This window comes from Trichoplusia ni, chromosome 1 (assembly GCF_003590095.1).
Source record: "Trichoplusia ni isolate ovarian cell line Hi5 chromosome 1, tn1, whole genome shotgun sequence".
NCBI classification, from domain to species: Eukaryota; Metazoa; Arthropoda; class Insecta; order Lepidoptera; family Noctuidae; genus Trichoplusia; species Trichoplusia ni.
Genome location: NC_039478.1, coordinates 15,095,691 through 15,113,788, shown reverse-complemented (window position 1 = coordinate 15,113,788; position 18,098 = coordinate 15,095,691). Strand labels below are relative to the sequence as shown.

The 18,098-nt window shown below is 33.9% G+C and overlaps 1 protein-coding gene across 1 annotated transcript; it reads right to left on the bottom strand.

The window, feature by feature from the left end:
- Nucleotides 1–5,686: 5,686 nt before the first annotated feature.
- Nucleotides 5,687–16,589, bottom strand: LOC113496975 (putative E3 ubiquitin-protein ligase SINAT1). Its single transcript, XM_026876392.1, has 7 exons — nucleotides 16,406–16,589; nucleotides 13,445–13,611; nucleotides 9,995–10,163; nucleotides 9,051–9,251; nucleotides 7,668–7,773; nucleotides 6,864–6,988; nucleotides 5,687–6,495 (listed from the first exon to the last, which is right to left on the bottom strand). The coding sequence occupies exons 1-7, from the start codon at nucleotides 16,437–16,439 to the stop codon at nucleotides 6,398–6,400; spliced, it is 900 nt and encodes a 299-aa protein (XP_026732193.1). The 5' UTR covers nucleotides 16,440–16,589; the 3' UTR covers nucleotides 5,687–6,397.
- Between the last annotated feature and the right edge of the window lie 1,509 nt (nucleotides 16,590–18,098).

Below are 18,098 nucleotides of genomic sequence, written 5' to 3'. Positions count from 1 at the left end.
ATTTTGCTTTATATAAAGAGGATCTGAGACTTAGGCGTCCTACGCAAATCCCAGACATAGGTACTTGGGATTTTGCTCCATTCAGAACAATCGGATAATATCTAGGTAGAGGGAAATGTTTTAAGTTTGTCAATAAATAAGTATTTATAGGACCAAAATAATGTTAAAGGATTGATGTGTTTACATCAACAAAAAATCTACAAACTAAACTGTTCAGTTTAGTTTGTAGATTTTTTAAGTTTTAAAAAGCAAGTGTTCAATGTAGCGTGCTCTTAGAATGGCAAGAAATGTACTACTGAAATGAGTATCACACAAATATTCATGTCGTACATCAAAAGTGTGCGTAGTGTTTTTTCTCATGGACACTGCGTAGTAACTTTTTTTTCTCTCTCGGAGCATGGAATGGGTTGTCAGACTCTGACTGATAAACCTGAACCGCCGTGCTACGTAATCCAGTTTTTGTACCGGTGCACGGTGTGTGCGTTGCTATCCTTCATAAATCGTTTGCGTAGTAACCAACCTGTTGGATATCTAAGAAATCAATAGTTGTAAAGAAACAATGTCTCAACACAATTTAGTTAATTAAAAGATTCCCGTTTCGTGCAAAAAGATTCAAATTAATTATTCAAATCATGAACAATTTTAACTGTTCAAGGTCAAAATCAAAACATGAAGTCGAGGTCGTGGATATAATTTAATTAAGTTCGTGTTGAGGGATGATCAATTGTGTCTGTAAGATTTATCTGACTTTTTTTTGTAAAAAACTATTTTACCGTTATTCGGAAATGTTAACCAAAATTTTGAATGCATTGGAAATTTGTTGATATTATACCTCTATTCAAAATGTTAAACCTACCAAATTGGCACAATTGTATATTATACAGTCTCTTAATATAACAAATTCGCTAGCCGAGCGTAGGACATCCATGGTCAACGAATGCTTGTCTTTAGTGCATATGACTAAATGTTCATAAAACCTCGCGGCAAATATGAAATTCCTAAAACAACAACATGCCGGAATAACTTTTATGAGACGGATTCAGAATTGTTTGGTTGGTGGGAACCCGATGAATACGTGCGAATAAAACGTTTTTAAACAACTATTCAGTTTCATAACAATATCATCGTACATGGACAGCGATCGTTGGGCCAAAGTCACCACACAATGGAAGGCAACGGATGGACGGCGTCGTCGTGGGCGACCTAGGAAGCGGTGGCGAGACGACCTCAACGCTTACCAACCAGGCTGGTTTCATGCGGCCCAGAATAAAGAGTCGTGGAAGGATTTGGGGGAGGCCTTTGCCCAGCAGTGGGACACAGTAGGCTAGGAAAAAAAAACAAAAAAAAATATCGTACAATTTGGAAACTTTAAAAGGATTATATAACCAACCCTGTACATACATTATAGAAGTAATTAACGTCATAACAAAATTATCTAAAATAAAACAATAGCTAGGTATCATTTGATTACCGCGATTAACTTTAATAAAAGCCGTGTTGTTTTACATTGTCACAAAAATTATATTATAATTTAATAATAATAACCTTTTCTTAGCCATAATCCTTTTTTAGTATTTATTGTACAGCTATTACAGTTCAAGAGATAACGAAGGAAGCCGTCGGCATCTATTAGCCGACGGTGCCCCGCAGTCGGTGCGTGTTGAAATGCTATGCATGCCCGCGCACCTACTAAATACGGGGACGCTGTACGGCGGTTAAGGTTTAGTCAGTAAGAGTCTGACACTACCCACTTCCTTCCCCGAGGAGGTGGGTGTCCATGAGGATTCCCCCGCCTAAACAAAAAAAAAAAAAAAAAAAAAAAAGTTCAAGAGATAACGCCTGGTAACGGACGACTGGCGGAGCTTCTGTAATAGGGTTTTGAATATACCTTTTCAATTAAAAAATGTAGTAAGAATAAGCGTCAAACATGTTTAAACTTTTTAGTGTCCCTTCAGACTTACGCGTTTCCTAAGCTGCGTAACAACAGCATGGTATTTTGAAACCATAAGTTTCTTTCTTCCAATATTATTTCTGCCGATTTTTCTATAATATTCTAAGAGCCATCGCCCACAAATACTTTTGTAACTCGTTTCCTTGACCTTCATAAATTGCCCGTTCCAGAATCAGCGTATAATCCAATATCGACACAATCATGTTTTCTTTCATTTTGGGACGTTGCTAAGTACGTAGCTTGGACTAAAAGTTGTGTTCCGTAGCAAAAACCTTAGTTTTAATAGATCGTTTCTTTTCAACATTTAAATCATTTTTTCAATATTTGAATTCGCTATTACGTCAATATTATTGCTTTGTCTGAATATTTTTCGAGGTTAGGAAATCCAGCTCCATCCTTTTTTATATAGGTATGTGAACTGTTTCAGACAAATTTAGTTAAATATTACAAATAAATAATAAATAAATGCAATTTCACATTAATTGTTTGCGTTCCACAAATTATCAATTGTTATAAAATACTTTGCTCAAAGCACACTCTTAGTAAGATTTAATGAATGAAACTTTATTACCAACATGTCGTCACAAAGCTTCGTGGTTCACAACACAACTCTAAAGAGCAAACCAGTAACCGCTTCCATATATGGCAGCACAAACATTGTTCCTTACAAATTCATAAACATAGTACCACCTCCGACACCAGATAGGCAGTTCAAACTTTAGCTCCCATTACTATAACATACGTGATATGGAACCCTACATTGTATAAGTTATCATAACGTTCTACAAACTCGAACATTGAAAGCAATTTGTTTGTTACACGAATGTTTCTCGTGTTGACAAGGACTCCCATTTCATATTCAAACTGAAATGGGCTTCTTGTTTGTCGTGCTCTCATTTGTACGTGGATGTGTAATGTAGTTTGGTTATTGTCTTCTCTATCGTTTTTCTAAGTAGCTTTGGTAGAGTTTTTGATCTATGTATTTGGAACGTATAGACCGAACTCGCCGCTAAAACTTTCGATGCTTTATTTACCTGGACAGAGCTGGAATCGTAGTCAGTCTAGTAATATAAAAGTGAAAGTTTGTTTATTTGTGTTTGATACCTCTTTACTCTTAAATAGCTGAGCCTATTTTAACATACTTAATTTGAAACATTGGGACACATAAATTCAGAGTTTTTTTAAAACTAACAGTAGGTATAGGCTGCGTTGGCTGTAGCAAGTTGACACTTTGAATCTTCTGCTATAAGCATAATAATCTCAGAATAATCACCCTATAACGTACACTGTTTGTGACTAATTTGAAACAGTTTTTATTCCCAATGTTTATTATAAAATCTATTTAAAAGCATCTCGACTGCATCAAAAGGGTACACAAATTTTAAATATTTTACTAGCAGCGAAAAGCGGGTCCCCATTTTCCGAGCCAAGAAATAATGAAGCACATTCCAGTGCTGTCTCCCTTAATGAGTTGTCAAACGTCTGAGCCCCAGGAGGCCTACCACCACATTTTAAAGTAAGGCCCTTGCAGTTGTAAGAGCGAGATAACGCACTACATGGCGTAGAGCGGCGTCCTTGTTTCAAGACCGCTTTTCAAGCCATAGTAGTATGCCCCTTAGAGTACGCAGTAAAAACGTAATTTGCATCCTATGTTTCACAAAAGTTATGAAGTTGACAAGACTTATTGAAAATAGTAAAATAACTTTTTGGTTCTGAAATTGGCCGCAGGGTCAGTTAATAAGTTAAAGTACTCGAATAAGAAGTAATTTATATGCAATAAATGCATCTATTTATATTCACATCAAATGAGGTCTTATTTTTGTATGAGTTGCAGGAGACAACTTCTAATCCAAATGTCGCTTGAATAGGTCACTATTTAAATTTCAACCTATAAATGTCGTGAAAGTAGCTAAGTGTTTTTTGCACCTCGACAAAGTATTCATATACACACATCGCGAGTCTGAACACCTAATTAAATAAAAACAATCAAACACAGCATGACCGCACAAAACGAGTTTTTTCAACCCTAAACCAATTGACGACAACAAAAACGCAAACGTGGGATTTGAATAAATTTATAAATGTGTGTAGAAATTATTGTGTGATGAAAATTTGCTAGCGGACGTTAACGTTATAAATTTCACGCTCTCATAATTCCGTGGCATGATTTACAGCCTGATTTTCAACGACACAGCCCCGTTTTTGTACAATATGCCAATTAAATACCGCGTACATTATTTAACAGAAAGTCATTAAGCTGAGACAATTATGACGATGTACATATTGATTAAAATGATGATGGCTGCTTGTATAATATTGTAATTTGCAACTCATATGAAATTGACTGGTGGGTTAATTAACTGTGACTTTTGCGAGTGTCATTTCGGATTGATTGTGTATTTTGTAATGGAAAAGAGAGTCTTATTAATAAGTATTAACATTTGGGAAATTTTAAATTTCAATTAACTAGACATATGAAATGCCTCATTCGGTATTTTTTTTTTCATCAGCCTTGATCACTATAACTAAACTCCTTTTTTACTTGAACCATGAAATCAAACAAACCACTCACTTTAACACGGTATTGCAAGCATTTGACCGCTGAAGCGAAGCACATAGTTTGGCTCCAAATACGTAAGGAATAAAAATGTTGTTCAATGTTCGCACGAGTCGTCTAAGATCCCCTCGTATGCTTGAGGCACCAGTAAATCAATATTTATGCAAACACTGCACAAGTCATCAAACGGAACGAGCCAAAAGTTCAAAAAGCTTTGCAAATGAAGTTTGAACGAAGAATAGTTTTCAAAGGAATATTTCGCTTTGTACCGGTTGCTATTTCCGATATTCTATCGCTCGCTTAAAGTTTAATGGTTTGTGTGAGAGATCGATTGCGGCGTCAATATATTTTTATTTCTGCACAGAATTTTCAGTTCGTTTCTCCCGACCGCGTTCTAAAGCATAAAAAGAATGTAAACAACTTGCGGGGTGAAGTTTGAACTGCTGATATGTTCCTATTGTTGGTTCACACATGGTGCGCGCTCGATCGGCCGGGAAACTAAATCTTACGTTTCATGGGTTACTGTAACCTTTTAAGTAAATTGTGTTTAAGTGAATATTGGTGGCGATAAAACCGGGCTTTTTTCGTGCAGGAGCCGGAAAATATACTTATATTTTGTTATTGAAACATTGTCGATGACTGAGTAAGTGTGTTTTTCACGTGCGTGATATTCAAGGGCTCAATTTAATCCCAGTTGAGACGTCTAAAAGCAAGAGTTAAATTTAGGTTCTAGAAAGGAATAAACATTTACATGACCCATCTTAAGATGATTCATTCCGAGTCTAGGGGCTTGCATGAGATTTATGTTGACAAACATACGCAGCACTAAATTTCTAGTGTAAAGATCTGTCAAGGAAATGAAATATTCTTATTTTATCTTACGGTTCATATTACTTAGGCAAGAAAGTCTTTTGTTACCAAGAAATAACATACAACAGTAACCTAATACTAAATACCTAATTATAGTTCTAAAACCATTCATTTAGAGGGTAGAGAAATATTGGCGAAAGCGAAGTAAAATGCTAAACGAAGGCAAGTATCGTACATTTGAATTATCTATTGAAGATATAAATATTTACATCAGTACTGTCTGAAAAAGCATGCTAAGACATGTCTATTTACAATCATAACTAATCGCAACCATTATACAAGGATCTTGTAGAAAAGAATACAAAATGTTCAATCTAAATATGTTTATTTGTTTTTTTAACTTCGTAAGAAACGTCTCTTGGGAAATTACAATAACTCTACCGCAATAGGCAAGTTAATATTAAACAAAATTCAGGGAACACTGCAGAGGTTTTATATCATATCTGGGGGTCTACTACCATCGCTTTAAAGAAAACTAGAGGAAATGATCATGCATCGCATTAGTGTGATTACGAAAAGGCGACTTCAATTCATGAAACTGCCATTTCGTTGCGACACTTGACTTTACTATGAATTATTAATTATTAAATATATTTAATCAATTCGTTCCTAATTACCATGTAGAATACCGTTCAGGTATTGTTCCAATTTTGAAAAAATTAAAGAGAGTTGTTACGTTCCTACAAATGTCGTCGGCCGGACTTTGTTTGATATGTGGTGGTAGACCCCCTGTTCGAAATATTGTATTCAAACGCTAGATAGTCATTTGTTTTCTGTAGGTACATGACGAATAAAAAGATGAAAGGAGTTCTTTTGTTTTAATCATCATAAATAAGTATTAAACTGTTATTATAAGTTGGTAATTACAGTGTGCCAGAGTGTAAATGAAAGGATTTTTGTGGGAAAGTCTGTTTACTAATATTACTATTAAATGGTCGATTATATAAAAAATCTGCGAAGCGTAAACCCTGAAATGTGTGCATATTTTTGTTTGAATGCATTAAAATGTGTTGTGGCTCTTAGTTTGACACTTCTACGTCTTTGCGGTCTTCGTTCAGAAGAATGATACTCTCACTTTTTGAGGGTACGTCGAAGATTGGTAGGTTTTCCACCTCACCTGAAAAAAAAACAAGAATGTTTTTGACTAGATATTTTTTCTTAAATTCATTCGCTTAAAAGACGATAAATTGTTATAAAATTTTTGATTTATAGTTTTTTTATATAAGTGCTATGCCATATTTTTAACGTGTATTAATATTTTGATTTCAATCATACAAACCTTTTTCTCGCTGTAAATTTTTGTTTAGTACGTCTCGAAGTACGTGAACAACCATTTTTCTAAAAAATCGTTTTCTTTGTTATATGATAGCATGCAAAAAAGGTAAATAGTAAGTAAGTTAAGGTTTTGTATAATTAAAATTTTTGGTAATACGTTTGCCAGCTAATCGCATTATAGAATAATGACGAACACAATTAAATACTCACCAATTCTGACAATAAAGTTGACAGATTCGTCTTCATCTAACATAGAGAAAACGTTTTCTACGGGAATGTACACGTTCTGTGTGTGCTCCAAAAAGTCTGCATCCTTCTCGCACTTGCATGGGCGCCTATAAAAAGATGAGACAGAATATCATCATCAAATAAATTACATTACATCAACATACAATATTGTAAAGCATTATTAAATGGGTCTTAACACGAAAATTGCGAATAAATATAAATTCGTACAAAAATAAAAAGCAATTGTCGAGCACCGAATAATAAAGCCATAATTTATAAACTTGTAAGAATGTTTTTTTCACCAATGGAATTTATTTATGACTGCCAGGGATGTGTTTACAACAAATGAAAGGGAAAGAATTTAAGGGCAATGAACCGCATGAATTACAATGGAAAAAAGTTTGACAAATTGAGGTTTTTACGTGGCTACGAGTATCAAGGATTAATATTCTTATAATATAATATATCTTATTCCTTTATTTTCAACATGAAAAAAGAAGAAACATTTTTATCACGATAACATTCGAATAAATTCATAATTAAATATTAATAGAGCGAACAAATCACTTTCATTTCGAAAATTATATTTTGAAAACTATTCTTTCTTAGTTATCATCTCCGCAAGAAATACGTATATAATAGTATATCAGTTTATGTATTAAGATATCAAAACGAAAAGACTGATAGAAACTAGAAATAATATACCTATAAGTAACTTTTTCATATTCAGATAAGGGCGTTTCTTTTGCATGGCCAAAAATGGCTGAAAATAGGCGAGATACTTGCCTATAAACAATTCTTTTGCTCGGTAGGTTTGGCAGGAATATGTCGACTTCAAAATAGAACTTTTCAGCGTTCTCATCATTCACAAGCACTGTCCACATCATTCTACCTGCAAGAGGTATAAAACTGTTTCAAATAGTTATGACAAGCACAAAAACGTATTAGATGTTTCTATATCAAAATTATATAGAAACATAATATGATGATGTAAAATTTTTAGTTCTGTTAGAAATTTTATATCTATGATTATAATCGATGAAACATCAGACTTGACGGAGTTGACAATATTTGCCAACCAGGTGATATTCAATTGTTTTTGGATGTTATTAATTCTCGAAATATTTTTGTCTAAACTTTATCCCGTGATCAATAAGTTTGTTTCGACCTTTCCTTTGACAGGTTTTGTATGGATCATAGATACATTTAATATCGTGACAAAATGACAAATAGCAGCTGGAAAAATACGACAGAAACTGTCTGTCTCAACTCGGTTCAGTGTGTACACATTTAAAACATAAAATACATACACCTATTGCTACACCAACATTAAGACAGCACTAAAGCTGGGTTAAGTCAACCGCGTGTGACTGTCTGGCTTCTTAACAGACTTAATTCGTTTAAAACCAGTCTGAAATTTCAAACGCTTTGTCTAGACCTTTCGAGTGATGTACCAAGTGTTTAGTAATCAAAGAAGAGTTGACAATCAAGAAATTCCGGAGTGGCATTTTGAACTAGATAAAGACTATCATCTGTATTCTTTTATCCATTTATGAATTTCTAAAAATAATAGACTTCAATTATAAACTGACATGTTTATGGTTTTAAATAATCTTTTAATGATCTAAACCTTTGAAGTAGTAATTCAAATCCCAATTAAAATTAAGTAATAACATATTGTATTAAACACTGGATAAAATATGCTATGATACATTCGTATACTGTAATATTTAACTAATTCAATTCTATTTTGCGGTGACCCAGTTCGATACAATATTATTATCTTATCTTAAAATCTGATTTGATAAACGCGAAATAGATTGTGATTTTATAGTAACAGTAAATTCTAGAATATTCTTCTACATAATTGACTTATTAACGGTTCATTTATCCGTGTCACCGATTAGCATAAATGAAGCCGTACGTTAGACCGTTGCTGTGACTGCTTACATTTTGAACCATACGTTAGTAAAATATGTTTCTTTTTTGTGTACCAATTTGTACATTTGTTTTTCATTTAATTAAAATCTGGAAACAAATTTTACTGAATATCTTTTGGGAGAATTCTCATTTTTAATAATAAAACGTGTGTAAATTATTCTGGTCATCAAAGAGATATTTTTTTTTATAAATTTTATAAATCTTGTTTCATTCGTATTGTATCCTTACCTCCTCTTTTGTCATAAATCTGGTACACATTGAATATTCTGTCGTAGCACCTCAGCAGAAAATAATTCAGTACCGGCTCGGTTCTCTTCGCGTCCCAACGATTTTTCACCGTGATGAATGGAAGATCGGTGACCTTCTCACTGTGTTCCATGAAACAATGGTCCATCCAGTCGCCAGCACGCCCGGCCCATTTGCAGTCCCCTACAATGACAGATATTTCACGTAATGGTGTTGATGTACTAGAGCATTTACTTGTAAAGGCACAGCGAGCCGCTGAAATGCTACACTTTATCACCCTTGGTGAACCGAAAGTTTTCGTGGAACTTTTCCTCCAGCCCAAGCGATGCAGGATATCTGATCTTTTCGCAGAAAAAAACCAAGACACCAAAATATGCTAGAGGTGAATACTCGGTCACTGTAAGCATTACGCCGAACAGGGTGCCGAGCATATGTACAAACAAGGAATTGGTCTAGTGTGTAACCATCATAATGTAACCGAAAAATCGACCTTCCCAATGGATTCAATTTTTTCTTGTGGACATCAAAGTCCAGATCTGTCTACCTGTATCCGAAATACGATATCGGATTTTGAACCACCAAATCCGATTTACAGACTGCGAGCGACCCTTTGTTCAGTATAGATGAAGCCAGTGATGTATTTTCTTTGCTTAATGGAAACGCAGCTGGCCAAATTTTTGAAAGATTATTTCGGAATTTAATTTTTCTCAAATTTTTTTTTTTTATATGTACGGGGACAACTCACACACTGTTATCTGATCCCAAGCTAAGCAGATTAAAATTCTGCATTTTCATGCTAGCCACCCATGCAATATGGAATTAATAACTGCCAATATAGTATTGAAGATATTGCTTCCACAGAGAATTTCATTACAAAAAAAAAGGATTTTGCTTTATTACAAATGAAGTATTTTTATAGCACTTACCATAAACTCTAGCCATGAAACAGTTAATGATGCGGAACTGGCAGTGGGCGTAGTGCTTTTCAAGCTGCGGCAGGGAAGCATGCTTCGGGCAGCCCGAGTTTATACAGGGGAACAGCACCTTGTTGGCCAACGATTCCAGCGCCGACGAGCGGGTTAGGGAAAACTCTTTCTGAAAGTAAAAGTAAATGGATCTTGTAGTTCTCATTTTATAGGCCTGCCATCTTATAGTTTTATAATACTGTTTCAGTTGTAACACAACACTAGATGTTCTAGACGACTGTAGGCGTCTCTCTTTGACAATTTTGAAATATTTAATCGCATATGTATAGGATAGGCGTTTTGATACGTGAAGACAATTGTTTGTTAAAGGAACGTGTATCTCCGAATTTAAAAAAATAATTGACGTAAAACAATAATCCCTAATTAATTAAATTAATTTTATTGGGTTGTCTATTTCTAGTACATTTTGTGTGGGTATAAACACGGACAATGTTTCCTACTTCAACTTTTTGCTAATTAATTAGTCGTCTCTATCTACTCTATAAGGTACTGAGTAATTACTGTTATTAGGCACCAGTAGAGAGCATTCATTTGTCGAGATAGGCTGGTACAGTTGGGCGTCAAGCTTTGCATGTCCAGGAGGCAAAGGGATTAGACGGGGAATTGCTGGCATTCGCTAGTACGGCTGAATTTCCCAGAGTTTTTACCATTCCGTATAGGGATTTCACAAGAGTTAGATTTTGCACTCATGGCTTATAGGTTAGAGTTTTTTGTATAAGATAAACAATGGTTAAGTATGGACCAAAGTAGGTTTTGTGATATACAATTGATAAAGGCATTAAACATTGACCAGTGTTTGTTTCATGACTCTACATTTAGGTTTTTTTTTTTATAAAGTTTGAGCGTTGGTAGAACCTTTCTCATTAACGGACAAGATTTTAATATTATTAAGAAAATAACTTATCTCAAATCGACGTGACTCGTTATTAGGTGTCTGGAAACATTTGTGTGCAATTAATTAAGTCGTCAACGTTTACCTGTTTTGAGGAAATTGTGTTGGCATAAACGTGGGTGAGAATATTCATAAGGAAAACAATTATTTGTTCGCTTATAAGGTGATATTGTTGTTTGGTTTGAGTTTATATGCTTAATATAGCCAGGCGAATTGAACGTAATCATCATGTATCATCATAGACAGAAAGGAAGATTATATGAGATGTATCGTACAATACACAGGCTACGATTTAAAATCATCTAAACTATCACAGAGTTCCTTTTATGTTTACATTCCAATGAAATGTTTTTAAAAATCGCTCGCATTGCATTTTTATAATACGGTCGTAAATGTGCCTTCCTAGTACTCGGGATCCAAAGGGAAAACAGCGAACCCTATTATAAAGTTCAGCTATCTTTCCATCCGTGTGTCCAGGTTGTATCACAGTTCACAGATTATCATAAATATCAAAATCGAAGATAAGCAACTGTTGCTATGGTCAAAAATTAGATGACTGACTTTTTGAAAACTTCTTTGTCTTCAGTTTATGAAGCACCATATTTAAAAACACAATTTTGTGTGACAAAAAATGTATTATGTTTGTGCGTTACAAATAAAATGAGATTTTGCTTAGCAACCTCCTTTCCTCCATTATTCAATCTTTTGACAAGATGATATGGTTGTATTATTTGGATACCTTTTCACTATTTGTAAAAAGTCTTGCGAATGTTCAGAATATCGGATATATCTAAGTAATAGGTCCCTATCTCGTTATCGTGTGCCGGATTTTCCTTGATTCAATTGTTTTAAGGATAATGGATCATCACTTTATTTATGAGAATAATAAAGTTTATTTTTTTGTTCCTAATTGAATGTCTCTTTAGTTTTATTATTTAGCTATTTAAAATAATGTTACTTATATTGTTTTTAATGATCAACATTAAAACGTGTTATTTAAATTTAACTCTACTTTTAAAAACGTAGAGACAAAATGTTTCATTTTTTTTGTATGTATGTGTCTTTCGAATAAATAACCGGATAATATCAACAAATTGCATTTCAGAGTAAAAGGAACGACCTTGGACCACGTGCCTCGCATGTTAAGTCGAGTTCATCTTTGTTGGGTACAATACATGACTGCCAAAAAGAAGTTTTTTTTCAAAGTTGATGAGTGCATGTTTTTGCTCTTACACAAGTTTGCTTTATATGAATTCTGTGAAAGAAAAAGTGTTTTTTTTCTGCTCTCATTCAGAATACAAAAATAAATTTGTAATGAGTAATACCGTGTAACATGTAATGTGATTCGTAGGCTTTTTCTACATTTATTATTAATGAGCCAACCTGAGTCAACTCAAGCTCAGTATCTACTACTACTATTGTCTAATACCTATCGTCTTATATCTTTAATTGATCAGTAGTATCTTATAGTGAAACGTAAAGTTTTCATGACATTGAACATATAACAAAATTGGCCTTGGTTTAGCCTAAAACCAGGTTAAAAAAGTAAGTCATGTCACACAAGTCGGTATCTATGTGAACCATGTTAATTACCTATCATATCACTTCAATAATACAAGAAAATATGATTTTAAATACTTGCGTATACGACAATATTATCAATAAGTGCTTTTTTGTAGATAAAAATGTCGCAGTGTGATAAGTAAGACCGAGATTTTGATTAAAATAGATATTGAAATATTTATGAGTGATCATCGCCTTGTAATATCCGGTTATTGAATCGGTGAAGTACATTGCCCTTGTAATGACCCACTCTTATCAGGATACTTCCAGCTCCAGAAATACTTCCGAAGTTACATTTTTTTTTACACGACCTACTGTTACCTACTTTTTAGAGCTAATTGTCGTTGCAGAACTAATTGACTATTGCCGTTTCAGAAGTGAGACAACGCACTACACTACACGCAGGGCGTTCCTTTTTATTAATAGTGAGTGGTTACAATGTATATGAAAAGAGCCAGACATTCATTTGTGTCGAAATTTTGACTCATGTCGCATAACCTATGCCAAACCTATACGTCCTCGATTCACACGCACGCAAGCTACGTAGTGCAGTTTATTATACCTAGTTTCAGTAAAATTATACAAAAATATATTTGTACCTAGCAGAAATGTTCTCCTACTAAAGTTTTTTTTTTTTTTAATTTGATATTATGGAGTTTGAAGATAAATAACAAAAAAAAAACGCGACTATCGCCATGTTTATTTTGTGCTTAAGAATCTTTTATTTCCGATATTAAATCATTTTTTCACCAAACAAGAAAATGTAAGCAGATGCGCGTCGCAGGTTTTAAATATTTTGTTAATACATAAGTGTGCCCAAAAAATCATGTAGGTACAACTAGTACAATACATACTAAAATACGCTATACAGTTCAACAGTAGGAAAATGGGCAAAGAGAATAACAAAAAAAAAACGAATAAATGTCCTCTCTTACCTTACAAACATGGCACTGGTAGCTCTTCTCATAGCAGCGTCCGCACACACTATGACCATCCACGCAGAGGTGGATGGGCGGCTTCATGTACGTGTTACATTTGGTGCACGTCAGCTCCTTAATCAGACCCTCGTAGTGGTCCGTCTCAAGCAGCGTGTTCAGGACAACTGGAAGACAAGAACTGTTAGCCTAAGCAGACTCATATGCTATCATAGGTCTCAACAGTACTTTGCTAGCGCCTTCATAAGGTCTTGCAAAAGCTATTCCACTTTTGGAAACATCAAGATGACATTCGTTTACTGGGAGATTGTCTACAACATGAAGTACTACAATCTAATATTTTGTTAAAGTGTAGCTATTACGACGGTTTCCCTGCTTACGAGTATCTCTATCGGAATATTAAATTAGTATTTTATTATAAACCTTAACCTCCTGTAACAAAACCACCACCAAAAAACCTAATGGGAAGCTGTTCTTTATTTGTCTATTTGTTCTCTTAAAGTGAAAATAAATGCGGACAACATCACATACATTGTTCTGAACCCAAAGTAAGTTGCTAAAGCACTTGTGTTATGGAAACCAGATACAAGGAAGGTACCTCAAACACCCAGACCCGAGACAATGTAGAAATGTTAATTTTTACATTGACCCGGCCGGGGATCGAACCCGGGAGCTCAGAGCTAGCGACACTTTGAAACCGGTGCGTGCGCCACTCGACCACGGAGGTCGATACCGAAAAATCAAAAGTATTTGACATTTTACCATCACTATTACTAAAACTAAACTTCATTAAGACTATCATGATCAATTTTCATTGTGCAATCGATAACCAATCAAGCATGGAATCCAATTAATTAGTAAGTCACAACATTGTATGCTCCACTGCAGTCTATGAACTCAACAAGTTATTACTGCACAGTGTTAATACTAGCACAAGCTAGGTAATTAGAGAGAACAGTGTCTCTGGTAGTTATAGTTAAGGCTTTAGTTCTGATGTTGTTATTTTATCGGTATGGAGGATTAATGATGATCAGGGTACGGAATAGATTGAGATTTATGCTTTGATTGTCGATTCCGTGCTACCTGTTATCTCAATTTCTAATATACGTCATCTATACTAATATATAAAGCTGAAGAGTTTGTTTGTTTGAACGCGCTAATCTCAGGAACTACTGATCCAAATTGAAAAAATATTTTGTGTTGAATGGACCATTCATGGAGGAATGCTTTAGGCTATAAACCATCACGCTGCGAATAATAGGAGCGAAGATACAATGGAAAATGTGAAAAAAGCAGGGCAGGTACAAATCATAACTTATATCTTCTACCCACGGGGACGAAATCGCAGGCAGCAGCTAGTCTAGAATATTTGTAAAGTATGAACTCTTTTTCCGAACTAAGAGTTAGTTCTTCTATTTTTAGAAATTTTCAATTGTGATTTTACTCTTTAGGAATATTTGATAAATACTAAATTTATGGTCTCACTCTACTGTTTTATTTTAATAATTCTTTTTCGCCCGTATCTTACTATTTAGGTATTTCAAAAGACGATATATCTATTTGATCTGACCTAGACATGTTACTTAGAGTTAAGAAGAATTTTAATGTTATACAACTACAATCGAAAAGTACCTTAACTCCAGTGAGTTTCATCAAACATAAGTATATTTTTTTGTTCATTGGGAACCCTTGTTCCTTTCGAACCCAAGCCCAGTTTTTTTCCATGAGCTGACGTGGTGTATTCCGACATGATTTACGTTCAATTATGAATCATCATCATCCAATTTGTCAAATCACAGTTCAATCATTCGATCGCAAAAACAAATCCAAATAAATTAATGTATCAACTTAATGTAGCCTAATTTAAATGTTTGTTACCATTATTGATACAACAGAGTAATTTGTAGAGCTCTAGAACCAGAACACGGTTTCTGGAAATCCAGAAATAAACACAAGTGGATTTCTGTCAATTCCAATAAACGTAACCGAGCAGAAAATTACGAACATTTATTACAAAGACATTTGTCTTATTTATTCATTTAGGCTGACAATTGTATTACATGAATAATGGGGGATATTGAAGAAAAGAATGCTGTTTAATTAGATAATGTCCAATACAAGCAATCTCTACTCTGAATATAATAATAGTCGACTGGTATGCCAGCTAGAAACGCTAATTATAAGCCTCGCTAACAAAGAATTCAGAGATATCGATCGAGTTAGGTATATGAGAACATTTACTCTATAGTATTCGGCGTATTCTCAACTATGTTAGAATTCACCTGAATTCTGAACATAATTCAAATTTCGATTTACGTATGTTAATTAAAATAGTTTTAATCTGCGATTGCCTAATTAAGACGTAAAATCGATCATCGATTTAGTGAATTCATTCTAGACATTTCTTATTTAGCAAATACATTTTGTGTAATAATACTTTTAGTGCAACCTTTTTAAATTGTTGTTTTTCGTCTTATTACAAAGAAAACATAACTGACTCCGAAATAAAAATTACAAATTAATTTGACTAAACGTTCTAAATTCATGAAAACACATGCTCTTGAAATTTTGTGTGATGCTATTAATTAGCATCCAAACGTAATTAGAAAGACAGAGTGAGAGATTTGAAGTTTACTGCAAGAAGTTCAAGGTCTTATATGCAGACGTCGTGATATAAATAAAGATTTCAAATTTAGTGTACACAAGATACAATATTAGTTCTATGGCAATATTAAGTAATAAAGCTAATTTATAGCCTCTAAATCAGTAAACTGAAACTTCTAAAATATTGGCAAACATAACACAAAATCGAATCCAAAAACACAAATTAGCAATTTTAAATCTACCATACCAACATGTCACAGAACAAAAACACAGAAGCACTAGAAATCACCGTAACAAACAAAATGAACAGCACTTATAGCAGCACAAATATTGGACGCAACTAATAATAACACTAACTTTTTTGCCCAGCCGGCGACGATGTAGATGACATTCTGAAAATAACGCTCCAAGCCACAACAAACGTAACTAGTTCGCGTCCAATACACTTTTATGCTTCGTAAACACTTTTTGATTCATGCGTACTGGTGTAAAGCGATTAGAACGCAATCGTTTAGCCATTTTCTTTGATAAGACAAGTAGTATCTGAAGCGTGATTGTGGTAACTCGGCTGTTGTTGGCGACACTGAACGAGTCTATATTTATGCGGCAAGGTCGCTACTAAGGGCCGCAGTGGCGAGTACGGCTGACCAACTGCGCTTCGGCTAGTTACACATATATAGGGGAATTATACGTCAGCTGAAGTAAAACTGAATAAGTACGGGATTTCGTTTTTTTTACATATAATTTTTAATTTATTCTTAGCTTTATTCCGTGTTTTACTTTACATAACGTTCATCTGCTCAAAAAGAAAAATAGGTTGAAACTATTCTGCTTCTGATGGACATTAAAATATAGTGAATGTTGGGGCCTACCACGTCTTAATGCAAAATCATTGCGGGTGTGAAAGAGAGATGCCGCTCTATGGCATGTATTGCGCTGTCACGCTTCCTCACCTATAATGATATTGGTTTAACATGTGGTGGTAGACCCTCTGATATTCCAAAATATGATCCTTGCAACAAAATTTTAAGTTTATACTATATTAAAAAAACAAATTTTAATGTATCTCATTAGTCATTCACAAGCAAAGGTCTTGTTTACTCATAATATTGTTGTATATTTTACTTCATCATATGTGCCAGCGTGTGTAAATCAATATTAGAAACACATAAAAAACTAGTGTATTATTTAATTAGCATGGATGGGTGACTAGATTTAAATTAACGAAATTGACACGTCATTTGCGTTCGCAAAGCACTTTATTTTCACAGTGACGTGTTACCAAATATTCTAGTGTTGGTACTACATGGTTCAAAACGTATCGATCAAACAATTTGTGTTCTGATATTTGTTATCAAAAATACTGCATTGAATTTACGTAAATACTCGTATTATCACCTGATTACCCGGTTTTATGTTTGTATGATAAATTGTTAAAGAATTTATCAAATATTCTTCAAGTTTGACTAAGTGTTTTTTTGTATTTAATTTAAATTGGTTACATTGAATGCTATTTAAACTTTTTGGTATTTATTTATTGATAGTCTTCAATTTGTTTTCGTCAAAACATTTATGATTGATGTACACTAAAAATCTTTAATGCATACCACATGAGTTGAAGGATTAAGAAAATTAAATAGTTCCGGCCCACATTCGAGAACAATGTTATATAACTATGATTATAACATAATCAAATAGCACTAACCTAAAAACCAGCTACACAAAAATGTCCCTCTCTTATTGCCACTAAACGCAATTGAATGAATAAATAAAAATAAAGAATAAAGAAAATTTGAAATAAATATCAATTTACTAGATCTTATCAGAACAGCTCGTAGTAATTAATGTGTAGTAATTACTATTAATTAATCTTTTTCTACGGGTCAAATCACTATAATTAGATACCATACTCATTTATACATTAATTGCTTTGTATACCGAAAAAGTATTGACATGGAGTCAAATTGCTACTTTTTTTATCCAATTAGGACAAAACGAGATTATGAAGGAGGATCAAAATGAGCTACTTAAAAAAAAACAACATTTTATA